This window comes from Oncorhynchus clarkii, chromosome 9 (genome assembly GCF_045791955.1).
Source record: "Oncorhynchus clarkii lewisi isolate Uvic-CL-2024 chromosome 9, UVic_Ocla_1.0, whole genome shotgun sequence".
NCBI classification, from domain to species: Eukaryota; Metazoa; Chordata; class Actinopteri; order Salmoniformes; family Salmonidae; genus Oncorhynchus; species Oncorhynchus clarkii.
This window is the reverse complement of record NC_092155.1, coordinates 4,917,718-4,932,717: the sequence shown is the minus strand read 5'-3', so window position 1 is coordinate 4,932,717 and position 15,000 is coordinate 4,917,718. Positions and strand designations below refer to the sequence as shown.

The following is a 15,000-nucleotide window of genomic DNA, read 5'->3' as shown; positions in this document are numbered from 1 at the left end:
AGGGCCCTTAGACAAGGAGGTTAGGTGGTGAGAATTCACCTTCATCCTTCTTCTCCTCCTCTTCCTCTCTGCTTCATCACATTACAGAGCTATTCACACCTGGTTTTTACCTGTAAACACACATACAGTCACACATCCTTTGTAGATCACACTGACAGCGTCATTTGCGTTTTGGTACATCGGAGTTACATTCGTTTCCCATGGAAAACGCTGCGTTCGCCTTGCAGCATTGCGTTGCAGTGCGTCCTGCGTGGCGCGTCCGTTGGATTTATCGGAACGTGTGCGTCAAACTGTAGACGGGTTTGACAGAACTGGGAGCGGAAGGTGAATGTTGAACTTTTGTTGCAGACATATACAGATGATGCTGTGTACTATTTTGCCCAATCTGAGTGTATTAGACAAAAAGTAGGTGGCAATTTTAATTACACCTTTACACTTACGCTTCGAACCCACTGACAGCGTGGATGTAACGGTGTAATTCAAATTGGCACCTACTTTTTGTCTAATACACTCAGTGATAAAGGCATGGGATTTTGGGTAATCCACAGCAGATTTATGGACAATTGCCGAGTGGATGAGTTGGAAATTGAACTGTTCCGGGATAGAAATGTATAAAGTTGACGTTACGTCATAAAATCCACTTTTTACTTCGTACATTTGCAATTTAAGTTAACAGAAACTACTGTTGTTGGGTTGTCGTAAAATTAAAGCCTCTCTTTATATGTTATTTGCTGATTCTCAGTTTCCCAACGTGGGTTTTATGCTAAAGTTTCAAATTGTTAGCTAACTCAAAAATGCATCTTCTTTAGGAGTCATATTTATATCCGTTCACTACTCATCATTCATCCATACTGTGTGTGTGTGTCCCACGATTGCAGGTAATTTATGACAAATGTATAAAGTATATGTGTTATAAATTTATGAGCACCAGTTATAGTATATTCCTGGTTTTGTTCGTTTAGTAAAATATGTGGTACATTCTAGCTGTTGTATATTTCTTCGCCACCAGAGGGTGACATTGAGTAATTCTCCAGTTTTAATTTTATATATTTTGAATACTAAAAGAGATTATAGTTTATTCTGATGTTGTGAATATGAGATGACACATGTATTATAGTAAATTAGGATTTATTAGAAATAGTTAAATCCACTATATGATCACAAATACTTTGATAGACATTTCAACTGTTTTTTTTGTTAGTATATTATTAGGGCAGATGTATGGAGAATTGCTGTGAGAGTGCTATTCATATCCCGTCGACTACTCATCATTCATCCGTACTGTGTGTGTGTGTCCCACGATTGCAGCTTTGGAAATAAATGAACTATCCCATCCATGTAGCTCCTTCTTGTGTTGACTCACTGATTTTGAGGGACGGGACCAGGAAGGTCTCATAAGGCTCAGTACGAGTCCCTCTCTAGTTAATAATACAACGGCGCCCCCTGTTGGTCAACAACAAGCATGTTCGCGCTGAAAGTCGTATCAAACCAGTGTAGTAGCTGATGGCTAAAATGTGGAATCGTGAAACCAGGAAGCTTTCCATGTTATATTTGCCTCCTCAGCTCACTTATTAACATGTAAAGTTGTTGAACATGAGCCAACATTGCAAATCCAATCTGGAACTTGTGGGAGGAGGACATTAACATACAGGACACATATATGTAGTTGGGGTGGGGGATTATATTTTCATTAATTAACTAACATCCGTTATTCTTGAACTCATAACCATTCCCGAATACTTTAAAAAAAACATTTTAGATATCGCTCGTTGTGGAAACTTACCCAACGAAATCCTGGAGAAAAAAATGCAACATTCCCGACTTTCTGTTTGAACGGAAAGTTGAAGCTCCGCGGGACAGACTGACAGTCCCGTGATTATCAGTCGCCGACCAGGAGGTGTCGCGCGGGACAACCTTTGTAGTTTGGACCCGGTCTTTTATCAATCACACATCATTCTTCCTCCCGACATTACTTTAGGAACTTTATTGCTTCAAGGAAAGTAGGAGGGTAGAAAGGACGGGTGTAAAGGACAAGTGAGCTGAGAATATAACATAATATAATACAAAATAACAATAGAATTAAACAGACACTATAAAACATAGGAATATAATAGAAACTAGATTATCAAAGCTAATTATGTAACCAAATACAGTTAGGCTACAAATCCCATAGCTCCACCTCTCGGGGTTCCTTGAAAGGAGGTTGGACCTAAAGACGTCCATATCGCTGAGAAGACTGGTTTAGAGCGGGAATAACACCCCAGCTGAGTTACTTCTTCCTCCCTCTCTCTCCCTCTGTCTCAGTCTCTGTCTCTCTGTCTGTCTCTCTGTCTCTCTCTATGTCTCTGTCTATGTCTCTGTGTCTCTCTCTCTCTCTCTCTCTCTGTCTCTCTCTCCCTATTTCCCTCTCTCTCTCTCTCTCTCTCTCTCTGTCTCTCTCTCCCTCTGTCTCTCTCTGTCTCTCTCTCTCTCTCTCTCTCTGTCTCAGTCTCTCTGTCTGTCTCTCTGTCTCTCTCTATGTCTATGTCTCTGTGTCTCTCTCTCTCTCTCTCTGTCTCTGTCTCTCTCCCTCTCTCTCTCTCTGTCTCTCTCTCTCTCAATTTCAATTTCAGTTTCAATTCAAAGGGGCTTTATTAACATGGGAAACATGTGTTAACATTGCCAAGGCAAGTGAAATAGATAAACAAAAGTGAAGTAAACAATAAAAATGAACAGTAGACATTACACATACAGAAGTTCCGAAAGAATAAAGACATTTCAAATGTCATATTATGTCTAAATACAGTGTTGTAACAATGTACAAATAGTGAAAGTACAAAAGGGAAAATAAATAAACATAAATATGGGTTGTGTTTACAATGGTGTTTGTTCTTCACTGGTTAACCTTTTCTTGTGGCAACAGGTCGACATCTCGCTACTGTGGTATTTCACCCAGTAGATATGGGAGTTTATCAAGGTTGGATTTGTTGTTGAATTCTTTGTTTCGTCTGTGTCTCACTCCTTGCTGCTGAGCCAGAGGGAGGTGCGAGAGAACGAGTTCAACTAGAGGAAGGTGGAAAGGAAACGTGAAACGCCTTGACAACAATCTCTTCAGTTTGCGTGATTAGATTGGAGAGAACGTACACTGTTTAACAACGATAGGTATTCCCCCTCAACTACTTTTCTCTAAGGATTTACTTTCATACGCCTGCCTTGTCCCTTCCACTTTCTCAGAGGCTGAAACAAGATCCGAAAGGAACGTCACGTTGGTGGACAGAAAATCACTCTTCACAGATTTCTGTGGCGAAAAGTGGATTGTTCAGTTGTTTTTAGGATATTTATGACTTCCGAGGGAAGTTTAAAAAATAAATGAAAAACATATTGGAGCATTGCACCAGACAGACGCTGTGATTTTTGACAACTGCCCAACCTGCCGTGTGAGTTTTGCTATGGATGGAATGTCGTGACCAGAACATCGGAATCCGAAGCAACTCCAAAGGAATCGTGTCTGGATCCAGTCGATCGTATTAACTCTCAATAGCCTATAGACTTATCGATCGGATCCTGCGGTTTGGTTTGAATATCGGATCAATATAAGTTATATTGCGTATTCACTGAGGAGGAGAGGATGAGCGGGGGAGCGGACGTGGTGTGCGCCGGCTGGCTGAGGAAGTCACCGCCGGAGAAGAAGTTACGGCGCTATGTAAGTATTGTTATAAGCGCGTATAAAGCATTTTAATATTTATAACAGTTTACATTCTAGCATTTTTTAAAAATTATTTAGCCTTTATTTAACTAGGCAAGTCAGTTAAGAATACATTTCTATTTACAATGATGGCCTACCAAAAGGCAAAAGGCCTCCTTCGGGACGGGAGGTGGGATAAAACAATTATAATTAAACAAATATATATATAGGACAAAACACACATCACGACAAGAGAGACAACACTACATAAATAGAGACCTAAGACGAGAACATAGCATAGCAGCAACACATGGCAACACAGCATGGTAGCAACACAACATGACAACAACATGGTAGCAACACAACATGGTAGCAGAACATCATGACAACAACATGGTAGCAACACAACATGGCAGCAGCACAAAACAAGGTGCAAACATTATTGGGCACAGACAACAGCACAAAGGGCAAGAAGGTAGAGACACAACAGTCAGTAAGAGTGTCCATGACTGAGTCTTTGAATGAAGAGATTGAGATCAAACTGTCCATTGAGTGTTTGTTGCAGCTCGTTCCAGTCACTAGCTGCAGCGAACTGAAAAGACGAGCGATCCCGGGATGTGTGCTTTGGGGACCTTTAACAGAATGTGACTGGCAGAACGGGTGTTGTATGTGGAGGATGAGGGCTGCAGTAGGTATCTCAGATAGAGGGGAGTGAACAGGTGTTGTATGTGGAGGATGAGGGCTGCAGTAGGTATCTCAGATAGAGGGGAGTGAACGGGTGTTGTATGTGGAGGATGAGGGCCGCAGTAGGTATCTCAGATAGAGGGGAGTGAACAGGTGTTGTACGTGGAGGATGAGGGCTGCAGTAGGTATCTCAGATAGAGGGTTCTAATTAATCTATAGAATATTAAGCAGTTGGGTAAAGTAAATAGTGATAGTTAATTAACCCCCCAAAATTTTGGACATTTGTGGGTAAGGTAGGCCTTATTATATTTGTTTCTTAAACTCAATACTACAGTGGTCTCCTGACTCCTCACACCTGGTCTCACACCTGGTCTCACACCTGGTCTCCTGACTCCTCACACCTGGTCTCACACCTGGTCTCACACCTGGTCTCCTGACTCCTCACACCTGGTCTCACACCTGGTCTCACACCTGGTCTCCTGACTCCTCACACCTGGTTTCACACCTGGTCTCCTGACTCCTTACACCTGGTCTCACACCTGGTCTCCTGACTCCTCACACCTGGTCTCCTGACTCCTTACACCTGGTCTCCTGACTCCTTACACCTGGTCTCCTGACTCCTTACACCTGGTCTCTTGACTCCTTACACCTGGTCTCACACCTGGTCTCCTGACTCCTTACAACTGGTCTCACACCTGGTCTCCTGACTCCTTACACCTGGTCTCCTGACTCCTTACACCTGGTCTCCTGACTCCTTACACCTGGTCTCACACCTGGACTCCTCACTCCTCACACCTGGTCTCCTGACTTCTTACACCTGGTCTCCTCACTCCTTAGACCTAGTTCCCTCATTCCTCACAGCTGGTCTCCTCACACCTGGTTTCCTCACTCCTTACACCTGGAATCCCCACTCCTCACACCTGGTCTCCTCACACCTGGTCTCCTCACCCCTTACACCGTATCTCTATATAACAGGGTCTGAGCCATATCTCCATATAACAGGGTCTGAGCCATATCTCTATATAACAGGGTCTGAGCCATATCTCATAACAGGGTCTGAGCCATATCTCTGTATAACAGGGTCTGTGCCATATCTCTATATAACAGGGTCTGTGCCATATCTCTATATAACAGGGTCTGTGCCATATCTCTATATAACAGGGTCTGAGCCATATCTCTATATAACAGGGTCTGTGCCATATCTCATAACAGGGTCTGAGCCATATTTCTATATAACAGGGTCTGAGCCATATTTCTATATAACAGGGTCTGAGCCAAATAAAATCAAATTTTATTTGTCACATACACATGGTTAGCAGATGTTAATGCGAGTGTAGCGAAATGCTTGTGCTTCTAGTTACAACTCTGCAGTAATATCTATCAAATAATCTAAGCAAATTCACAACAACTACCTTATACACACAAGTGTAAAGGAAGTTGCAAACCGTAGTCTGGCTTTTTTATGGCGGTTTTGGAACAGTGGCTTCTTCCTTGCTGAGCGGCCTTTCAGGTTATGTTGATATAGGACTCATTTTACTGTGGATATAGATACTTTTGTACCTGTTTCCTCCAGCATCTCCACAAGGTCCTTTGTTGTTGTTCTCGGATTGATTTGCACTTTTCACACCAAAGTACGTTCATCTCTAGGAGACAGAACGCGTCTCCTTCCTGAGTGGTAAGACAGCTGCGTGGTCCCATGATGTTCGTACTTGCATACTATTGTTTGTACAGATGAACGTGGTACCTTCAGGTGTTTGGAAATAGCTGAGTTTGAAGGTAGGCCTTGAAATACATCCACAGGTAAACTTCCAATTGACTCAAATGATGTCAATTAGCCTATCAGAAGCTTATAAAGTCATGACATAATTTTCTGGAATTTTTCAAGATGTTTAAAGGCACAGTCAATTTAGTGTATGTAAACTTCTGACCCACTGGAATTGTGATACAGTGAATTATAAGTGAAATAATCTTTCTGTAAACAATTGATGGAAAAATTACTTGTGTCATGCACAAAGTAGATGTCCTAACCGACTTGCCAAAACTATAGTTTTTTAACAAGAAATTTGTGGAGTGGTTGAAAAACGAGTTTTAATGACTCCAACCTAAGTGTATGTAAACTTCAGACATCAACTGTATACAGTTTTAAAGGAAGAAAAATTCATGAAATATGCTGTCTAGGTGCAGTCAGACAATATTCATGTCTTGGTGGCTATCAGAGACTCACTTGGACTCTTCATTTGAAGAAGCTGAGATCTCTCTACATGGATACAATATGTTCAGGAGGGACAACTAAGGGTCTGAGCCATATCTCCATGTAAATGTCAGACTTCGACTGTATTCAGATGCTAATTAACCGAGTCAACATATACGTCAATGTTATTGGCTCTCCGGAACATATCCCAGTCCACGTGATCAAAGCGTGGAATCCGATTGGTCAGACCAGCGTTGTATAGACCTGAGCACTGGTGTTTCCTGTTTTCGTTTTTTCTATGCGTGTGTGTGGGTGTGTGTGTGTGTGTGTGTATTTGTGGTTAGTGAGTCTGCCAGATCAGAGGCAGTGGGGATGACCAGGGATGTTCTCTGTTTAGTGAGTCCTCCAGATCAGAGGCAGTGGGGATGACCAGGGATGTTCTCTGTTTAGTGAGTCCTCCAGATCAGAGGCAGTAGGGATGACCAGGGATGTTCTCTGTTTAGTGAGTCCTCCAGATCAGAGGCAGTGGGGATGACCAGGGATGTTCTCTGTTTAGTGAGTCCTCCAGATCAGAGGCAGTAGGGATGACCAGGGATGTTCTCTGTTTAGTGAGTCCTCCAGATCAGAGGCAGTAGGGATGACCAGGGATGTTCTCTGTTTAGTGAGTCCTCCAGATCAGAGGCAGTAGGGATGACCAGGGATGTTCTCTGTTTAGTGAGTCCTCCAGATCAGTGGCAGTAGAGATGACCAGGGATGTTCTCTGTTTAGTGAGTCCTCCAGATCAGAGGCAGTAGGGATGACCAGGGATGTTCTCTGTTTAGTGAGTCCACCAGATCAGAGGCAGTAGGGATGACCAGGGATGTTCTCTATTTAGTGAGTCCTCCAGATCAGAGGCAGTAGGGATGACCAGGGATGTTCTCTATTTAGTGAGTCCTCCAGATCAGAGGCAGTAGGGATGACCAGGGATGTTCTCTGTTTAGTGAGTCCTCCATATCAGAGGCAGTAGGGATGACCAGGAATGTTCTCTGTTTAGTGAGTCCTCCAGATCAGAGGCAGTAGGGATGACCAGGGATGTTCTCTGTTTAGTGAGTCCTCCAGATCAGAGGCAGTAGGGATGACCAGGGATGTTCTCTGTTTAGTGAGTCCTCCAGATCAGAGGCAGTAGGGATGACCAGGGATGTTCTCTGTTTAGTGAGTCCTCCAGATCAGTGGCAGTAGGGATGACCAGATATGTTCTCTGTTTAGTGAGTCCTCCAGATCAGTGGCAGTAGAGATGACCAGGGATGTTCTCTGTTTAGTGAGTCCTCCAGATCAGAGGCAGTAGGGATGACCAGGGATGTTCTCTGTTTAGTGAGTCCTCCAGATCAGAGGCAGTAGGGACGACCAGGGATGTTCTCTGTTTAGTGAGTCAACCAGATCAGAGGCAGTAGGGATGACCAGGGATGTTCTCTGTTTAGTGAGTCCGTCAGATCAGAGGCAGTAGGGATGACCAGGGATGTTCTCTGTTTAGTGAGTCCGTCAGATCAGAGGCAGTAGTGATGACCAGGGATGTTCTCTGTTTAGTGAGTCCACCAGATCAGAGGCAGTAGAGATGACCAGGGATGTTCTCTGTTTAGTGAGTCCTCCAGATCAGAGGCAGTAGGGAGGACCAGGGATGTTCTTTGTTTAGTGAGTCCTCCAGATCACAGGCAGTAGGGATGACCAGGGATGTTCTCTGTTTAGTGAGTCCTCCAGATCAGAGGCAGTAGGGATGACCAGGGATGTTCTCTGTTTAGTGAGTCCTCCATATCAGAGGCAGTAGGGATGACCAGGGATGTTCTCTGTTTAGTGAGTCCTCCAGATCAGAGGCAGTAGGGATGACCAGGGATGTTCTCTGTTTAGTGAGTCCTCCAGATCAGAGGCAGTAGGGATGACCAGGGATGTTCTCTGTTTAGTGAGTCCTCCAGATCAGAGGCAGTAGGGATGACCAGGGATGTTCTCTGTTTAGTGAGTCCTCCAGATCAGTGGCAGTAGGGATGACCAGATATGTTCTCTGTTTAGTGAGTCCTCCAGATCAGTGGCAGTAGGGATGACCAGATATGTTCTCTGTTTAGTGAGTCCTCCAGATCAGTGGCAGTAGAGATGACCAGGGATGTTCTCTGTTTAGTGAGTCCTCCAGATCAGAGGCAGTAGGGATGACCAGGGATGTTCTCTGTTTAGTGAGTCCTCCAGATCAGAGGCAGTAGGGATGACCAGGGATGTTCTCTGTTTAGTGAGTCCTCCAGATCAGAGGCAGTAGGGACGACCAGGGATGTTCTCTGTTTAGTGAGTCCGTCAGATCAGAGGCAGTAGGGATGACCAGGGATGTTCTGTTGATACAGTAAGTGAATTGGACGATCTTCCTGTCCTGCTAAGAATTCAAAATGTAACAAGTACTTTTGGGTGTCAGGGAAAATGTATGGAGTAAAAAAAGTACATTATTTTCTTTAGGAATGTAGTGAAGTAAAAGTTGTCAAAAATTAAAATAGTAATGTAAGGTACAGATACACCCCCAAAAAACAACTTAAGTAGTACTTCAAAGTATTTTTACTCAAGTACTTTACACCTCTGGTATTCATCATGGTGTCTCAGGATAGGAGTTGTGATCTAGAACTGAGAAGGTTTGTAGAGATATGGGCCCTGTTCCTCCCCTTTAAGACAACACAGCCACACCTCCTGACTTATTTTTGACTGTGGACCGGAAGAGATGGGGGCTATTTTGAGTTCCATTGTGTCTACTTCCCATTCAGGTGTAATGTCATTGCGGGTTCTGACTAGAAAACACATCACCACTCGAAGATGGAGGAAGGGGGAGAAAGCGAGAGAAGAGAGAGAGAGATAGACAAGAGAGAGAGAGAGAGAGATGAGAGTCAGAAGAGAGAGACAGAGTGAGTGAGGTTTTTTCTTTTTTTTCACCTTTATTTAGCCAGATAGGCTAGTTGACCTTTATTTAGCCAGATAGGCTAGTTGACCTTTATTTAGCCAGATAGGCTAGTTGACCTTTATTTAGCCAGATAGGCTAGTTGACCTTTATTTAACCAGGTAGGCAGGTTGACCTTTATTTAGCCAGATAGGCTAGTTGACCTTTATTTAGCCAGATAGGCTAGTTGACCTTTATTTAGCCAGATAGGCTAGTTGACCTTTATTTAGCCAGATAGGCTAGTTGACCTTTATTTAGCCAGATAGGCTAGTTGACCTTTATTTAGCCAGATAGGCTAGTTGACCTTTATTTAACCAGGTAGGCAGGTTGACCTTTATTTAGCCAGGTAGGCTGGTTGACCTTTATTTAGCCAGGTAAGCTAGTTGACCTTTATTTAACCAGGTAGGCTAGTTGACCTTTATTTAACCAGGTAGGCTAGTTGACCTTTATTTAACCAGATAGGCTAGTTGACCTTTATTTAACCAGGTAGGCTAGTTGACCTTTATTTAACCAGGTAGGCTAGTTGACCTTTATTTAACCGGGTAGGCTAGTTGACCTTTATTTAACCAGGTAAGCTAGTTGACCTTTATTTAGCCAGGTAGGCTAGTTGACCTTTATTTAGCCAGGTAAGCTAGTTGACCTTTATTTAGCCAGGTAAGCTAGTTGACCTTTATTTAGCCAGGTAGGCCAGTTGAGAACAAGTTCTCATTTACAACTGTGACCTGGCCAAGATAAAGCACAGCAATTTGACACAAACAACAACACAGAGTTACACATGGAATAAACAAAACATACAGTCAATAATACAGTAGAAATGTTTTTTTTTAAAAGTCTATATACAGTGAGTGCAAATGAGGATAAGGGAGGTAAAGCAATAAATAGGCCATGGTGGCGAAGTAATTACAATTTAGCAATTAAACACTGGAATGGTAGATGTGCAGAAGATGAATGTGCAAGTAGAGATACTGGGGTGCAAAGGAGCAAGATAAATAAATAAATACTGTATGGGGATGAGGTAGATAGCCCATCTGTAAACAGCCCATCTATGTACAGGTTCAGTGATCTGTGAGCTGCTCTGACAGCTGGTGCCTATTAGCTAGTGAGATATGAGTCTCCAGCTTCAGAGATTTTTGCAGTTCGTTCCAGTCATTGGCAGCAGAGAACTGGAAGGAAAGGCGACCAAAGGAGGAATTGGCTTTGGGGGTGACCAGTGAGATATACCTGCTGGAGCGCGTGCTACGAGTGGGTGCTGCTATGGTGACCAGTGAGCTGAGATAAGGCGGGGCTTTACCTAGCAGAGACTTAGATAACCTGTAGCCAGTGGGTTTGGCGACGAGTATGAAACGAGAGCCAACCAACGAGAGTGTACAGGTCGCAATGGTGGGGAGTATTTGGGGCTTTGGTGACAAAACGGATGGCACTGTGATAGACTGCATCCAATTTGTTGAGTAGAGTGTTGGAGGCTATTTTGTAGATGACATCACCGATGTCGATGATCGGTAAGATGGTCAGTTTTACGAGGGTATGTTTTGCAGCATGAGTGAAGGATGCTTTGTTGCGATGTAGGAAGCCAATTCTAGATTTGTTTTTGGATTGGAGATGCTTAATGTGAGTCTGGAAGGAGAGTTTACATTCTAACCAGACACCTAGGTATTTGTAATTGTCCATGTATTCTAAGTCAGAGCCGTCCAGAGTAGCGATGCTGGACGGGCGGGCAGGTGCAGGCAGTGATCGGTTGAGAAGCATGCATTTAGTTTTACTTGTATTTAAGAGCAGTTGGAGGCCACGGAAGGAGAGTAGTATGGCATTGAAGCTCGTCTGGATGTTAGTTAACACAGTGTCCAAAGAGGGGCCAGAGGTATACAGAATGGTGTCGTCTGCGTAGAGGTGTATCAGAGAATCACCAGCAGCAAGAGCAACATCATTGATGTATACAGAGAATAGAGTTGGCCCAAGAATTGAACCCTGTGGCACCCCCATAGAGACTGCCAGAGGTTCGGACAACAGGCTCTCCGATTTGACACACTGAACTCTATCAGAGAAGTAGTTGGTAATCCAGGCGAGGCAATCATTTGAGAAACCAAGGCTGTCGAGTCTGCCAATAAGAATGTGGTGATTGACAGAGTCGGAAGTCTTGGCCAGGTCGATGAATACGGCTGCACAGTAATGTCTCTTATCGATGGCGGTTATGATGTCGTTTAGGACCTTGAGCGTGGCTGAGGTGCACCCGTGACCAGCTCTGAAACCAGATTGCATAGCGGAGAAGGTACGGTGGGATTTGAAATGGTTGTTAATCTGTTTGTTGACTTGGCTTTCGAAGACCTTAGAAAGACAGGGTAGGATAGAAAAGTTGAAAAGTTGCATATGACGGGGGCATTTCGATGCTAATGCTGAACGCCACAGGATGTTTTTGTTCTGGTCAAGGGCAGACAGGTCTGGAGTGAACCAAGGACTATATCTATTCCTAGTTCTACATTTTTTGAATGGGGCATGCTTATTTAAGATGGTGAGGAAGGCACTTTTAAAGAATAGCAAGGCATCCTCTACTGACGGGATGAGGTCAATATCATTCCAGGATACCCCTGCCAGGTCGATTAGAAAGGCCTGCTCGCTGAAGTGTTTTAGGGAGCGTTTAACAGTGATGAGGAGTGGTCGTTTGGTCACAGACCCATTACGGATGCAGGCAATGAGGCAGTGATCGCTGAGATCCTGATTGAAAACAGCAGAGGTGTATTTGGAGGGCGAGTTGGTTAGGATGATATCAATGAGGGTGCCTGTGTTTACGGATTTGGAGTTGTACCTGGTAGGTTCATTGATAATTTGTGTGAGATTGAGGGCATCAAGCTTGGATTGTAGGATGGCCGAGCTCAGAATATAGATGGGGGGCAATCAATTCACATATGGTATTGAGGGCACAGCTGGGGGCAGAGGGAGGTCTATAGCAAGCGACAACAGTGAGAGACTTGTTTCTGGAAAGGTGCATTTTTAGAAGTAGAAGCTCAAATTGTTTGGGTACAGACTTGGATAGTAATACAGAACTCTGCAGGCTCTCCCTGCAGTAGATTGCAACACCGCCGCTTTTGGCATTTCTATCTTGGCGGAAAATGTTATAGTTAGCAATGAAGATTTCAGGGTTTTTGGTGGTTTTCCTAAACCAGGATTAAGAAACGGCTAAGACATCTGGGTTGGCAGAGTGTGCTAAAGCAGTGAATAGAACAAACTTAGGGAGTCGGCTTCTAATGTTAACATGAATGAAACCAAGGCTTTTACGGTTACAGAAGTCAAGAAATGATAGCACCTGGGGAATAGGAGTGGAGCTTGGCACTGCAGGGCCTGGATTAACCTCCACATCACCAGAGGAACAGAGGAGAAGTAGGATAAGGGTACGGCTAAAGGCTATACGAACTGGCCATCTAGCATGTTCAGAACAGAGAGTAAAGGGAGCAGGTTTCTGGGCACGATAGCATAGATTCAAGGCATGGTGTATGGTACAAAGGTAAGGTAGGATGTGAGTACATTGGAGGTAAACCTAGGTATTGAGTAATGATAAGAGAGATATAGTCTCTAGAGACGTTTAAACCAGGTGATGTCATAGCATATGTAGGAGGTGGAACAACATGGTTGGTTAAGGCATATTGAGCAGGGATAGAGGCTCTACGGTGAAATTAGACAGTAATCACTAACCAGGACAGTAATGGACGAGGCATATTGATATTAGAGAGAGGCATGCGTAGCCAAGTGAACATATGGGTCCAGTGAGTGGTTGGGTTGACTGGGGGCACGGCGATTCAGACAGTTAGCAGGTCGGGGCTAAACAAGCTAGCAGTTAGTAGACTGGGGCAGGCAAGCTAGCAGTTAGCAGACTGGGGCAGGCAAGCTAGCAGTTAGCAGACCAGGGCAGGCAAGCTAGCAGTTAGCAGAACGGGGCAAGTTAGCCTTTGGGGGACGTCGCGATGGGGTAAGTCTGTTTTTGCCTCTTCGTGCGGTGACGTCGATAGACCAGTCGTGGAATTAGTAGGGTTCCAAGTAGCTCTAGGTAGCTAGCAGGACGCGGTTAGCAGAATGGGCCTTCAGCAGGCGTTGCGCCTGAGGGGCCTGTTGGAATCCTCATGCAGATTATGTCGGTATTCCAGTCGTAGAGGATCGGTTCTGTGCCCCGTTTCCGGCAGTAGAAGGGGTCTGGATGTTGTAGCCCAGGAGTGGGCTTCGGTGGTAGCACAGGATCCCTGACCGGGCTAGCTTCAGGCTAATTGGTGCTTGCTCCGGGATGGAAACGCTAGCCAGGAGTGGTCACCTGGGATTACGGTTACGGTTAGCTAGTTGCGAAGATCCAGATGAAAAGGTTCAGAGTTTGTGGTAGGAATCCGGGGATATGGAGAGAAATAGGTCCGTTATGTTCTGGTCTGAGTCACGTTGTTGGAACTGGCGAGAGCTTTCCTATCTGAAGGTTAGCTGATGTCCGCTGACAATGGTTTGCTGACTGATAGCTGGTAGTTAACTGGCTTGCTTCAGTTGAGGGATTCCGGATCCGAAGTAAATATAAAGCAGATCCACATTGGGTGAGGTGGGTTGCAGGAGAGTATTTAGAAGTTGAGGGGGTCAGTGAGTGAGTGAGTGAGTGAGTGAGTGAGTGAGAGAGAGAGAGAGAGAGAGAGAGAGAGAGAGACAGAAGAGAGAGAGAGAGAGCCATCACCTTCTGTACAGAGAGATGAACCTGGAGAAGAGTCCCCTAAGCAAGCTGGTCCTGGGGCTCTGTTCACAAACACAAACACACCCCACAGAGCCCCAGGACAGCAACAGAATTAGACCCAACCAAATCATGAGAAAACAAAAAGATAATTACTCCACATTGGAAAGAATTAACAAAAAAACAGTGCAAACCAGAATGCTATTCGGCTCTAAACAGAGAGTACACAGCGGCAGAATACCTGACCACCGTGACTGACCCTAAACTTAAGGAAAGCTTTGAATATGTACAGACTTAGTGAGCTTAGCCTTGCTATTGAGAAAGTAGATCTCAAGAGCAGACGAGCTTTGTGGCGCTTTATTACGGCAGGCGGACGTCAAAAAACCAGACGACAAATAGTCACACAACATAAATGTATAACAATATATAACAATAAATCTGTATAACAATACAACACGTAACAAATAATTTCCCACAAAGACATGAACAGAGGAATAAATACATGTAGTGTGATTTGGGGAATAAAAACCAGGTGTGCAGGGAACAAGACAAAACAAATGGATAATAGAAAAAATGGAGAGGCGATGGCTAGAAAGCCGGTGACATCGAACGCCGCACGAACAAGGAGCGGAGCCGACTTCGGAGGAAGTCGTGACAGACTGACCCAACTTAAGGAAAGCGTTGACTATGTACAGACTCAGTGAGCATAGCCTTGCTATTGAGAGAGGCCGCCTTAGCCTGTCTTCTCTTGAGAGCCAGGTCAGCCTATGTGCACACCGCCCACAAAATGAGGTGGAAACTGAGCTGCACTTCCTAACCTCCTGCCAAATGTATAA

General features: G+C 44.4%; 2 protein-coding genes across 3 annotated transcripts in view; both read left to right on the top strand.

The window, feature by feature from the left end:
* The window catches only part of LOC139415792 (galactose-specific lectin nattectin-like), a 1,187,935-nt gene that overhangs the window by 558,081 nt on the left and 614,854 nt on the right, over positions 1 to 15,000 (top strand). The window lies entirely within an intron of this gene.
* Positions 3,086 to 15,000, top strand: part of LOC139417060 (GRB2-associated-binding protein 1-like) — a 63,610-nt gene continuing 51,695 nt past the window's right edge. Inside the window, exon 1 of the mRNA XM_071166309.1 lies at positions 3,086 to 3,682. Within this exon, the coding sequence (XP_071022410.1) occupies positions 3,608 to 3,682 (75 nt within the window). The 5' untranslated portion in view covers positions 3,086 to 3,607. The remainder of the gene's footprint in view (positions 3,683 to 15,000) is intronic.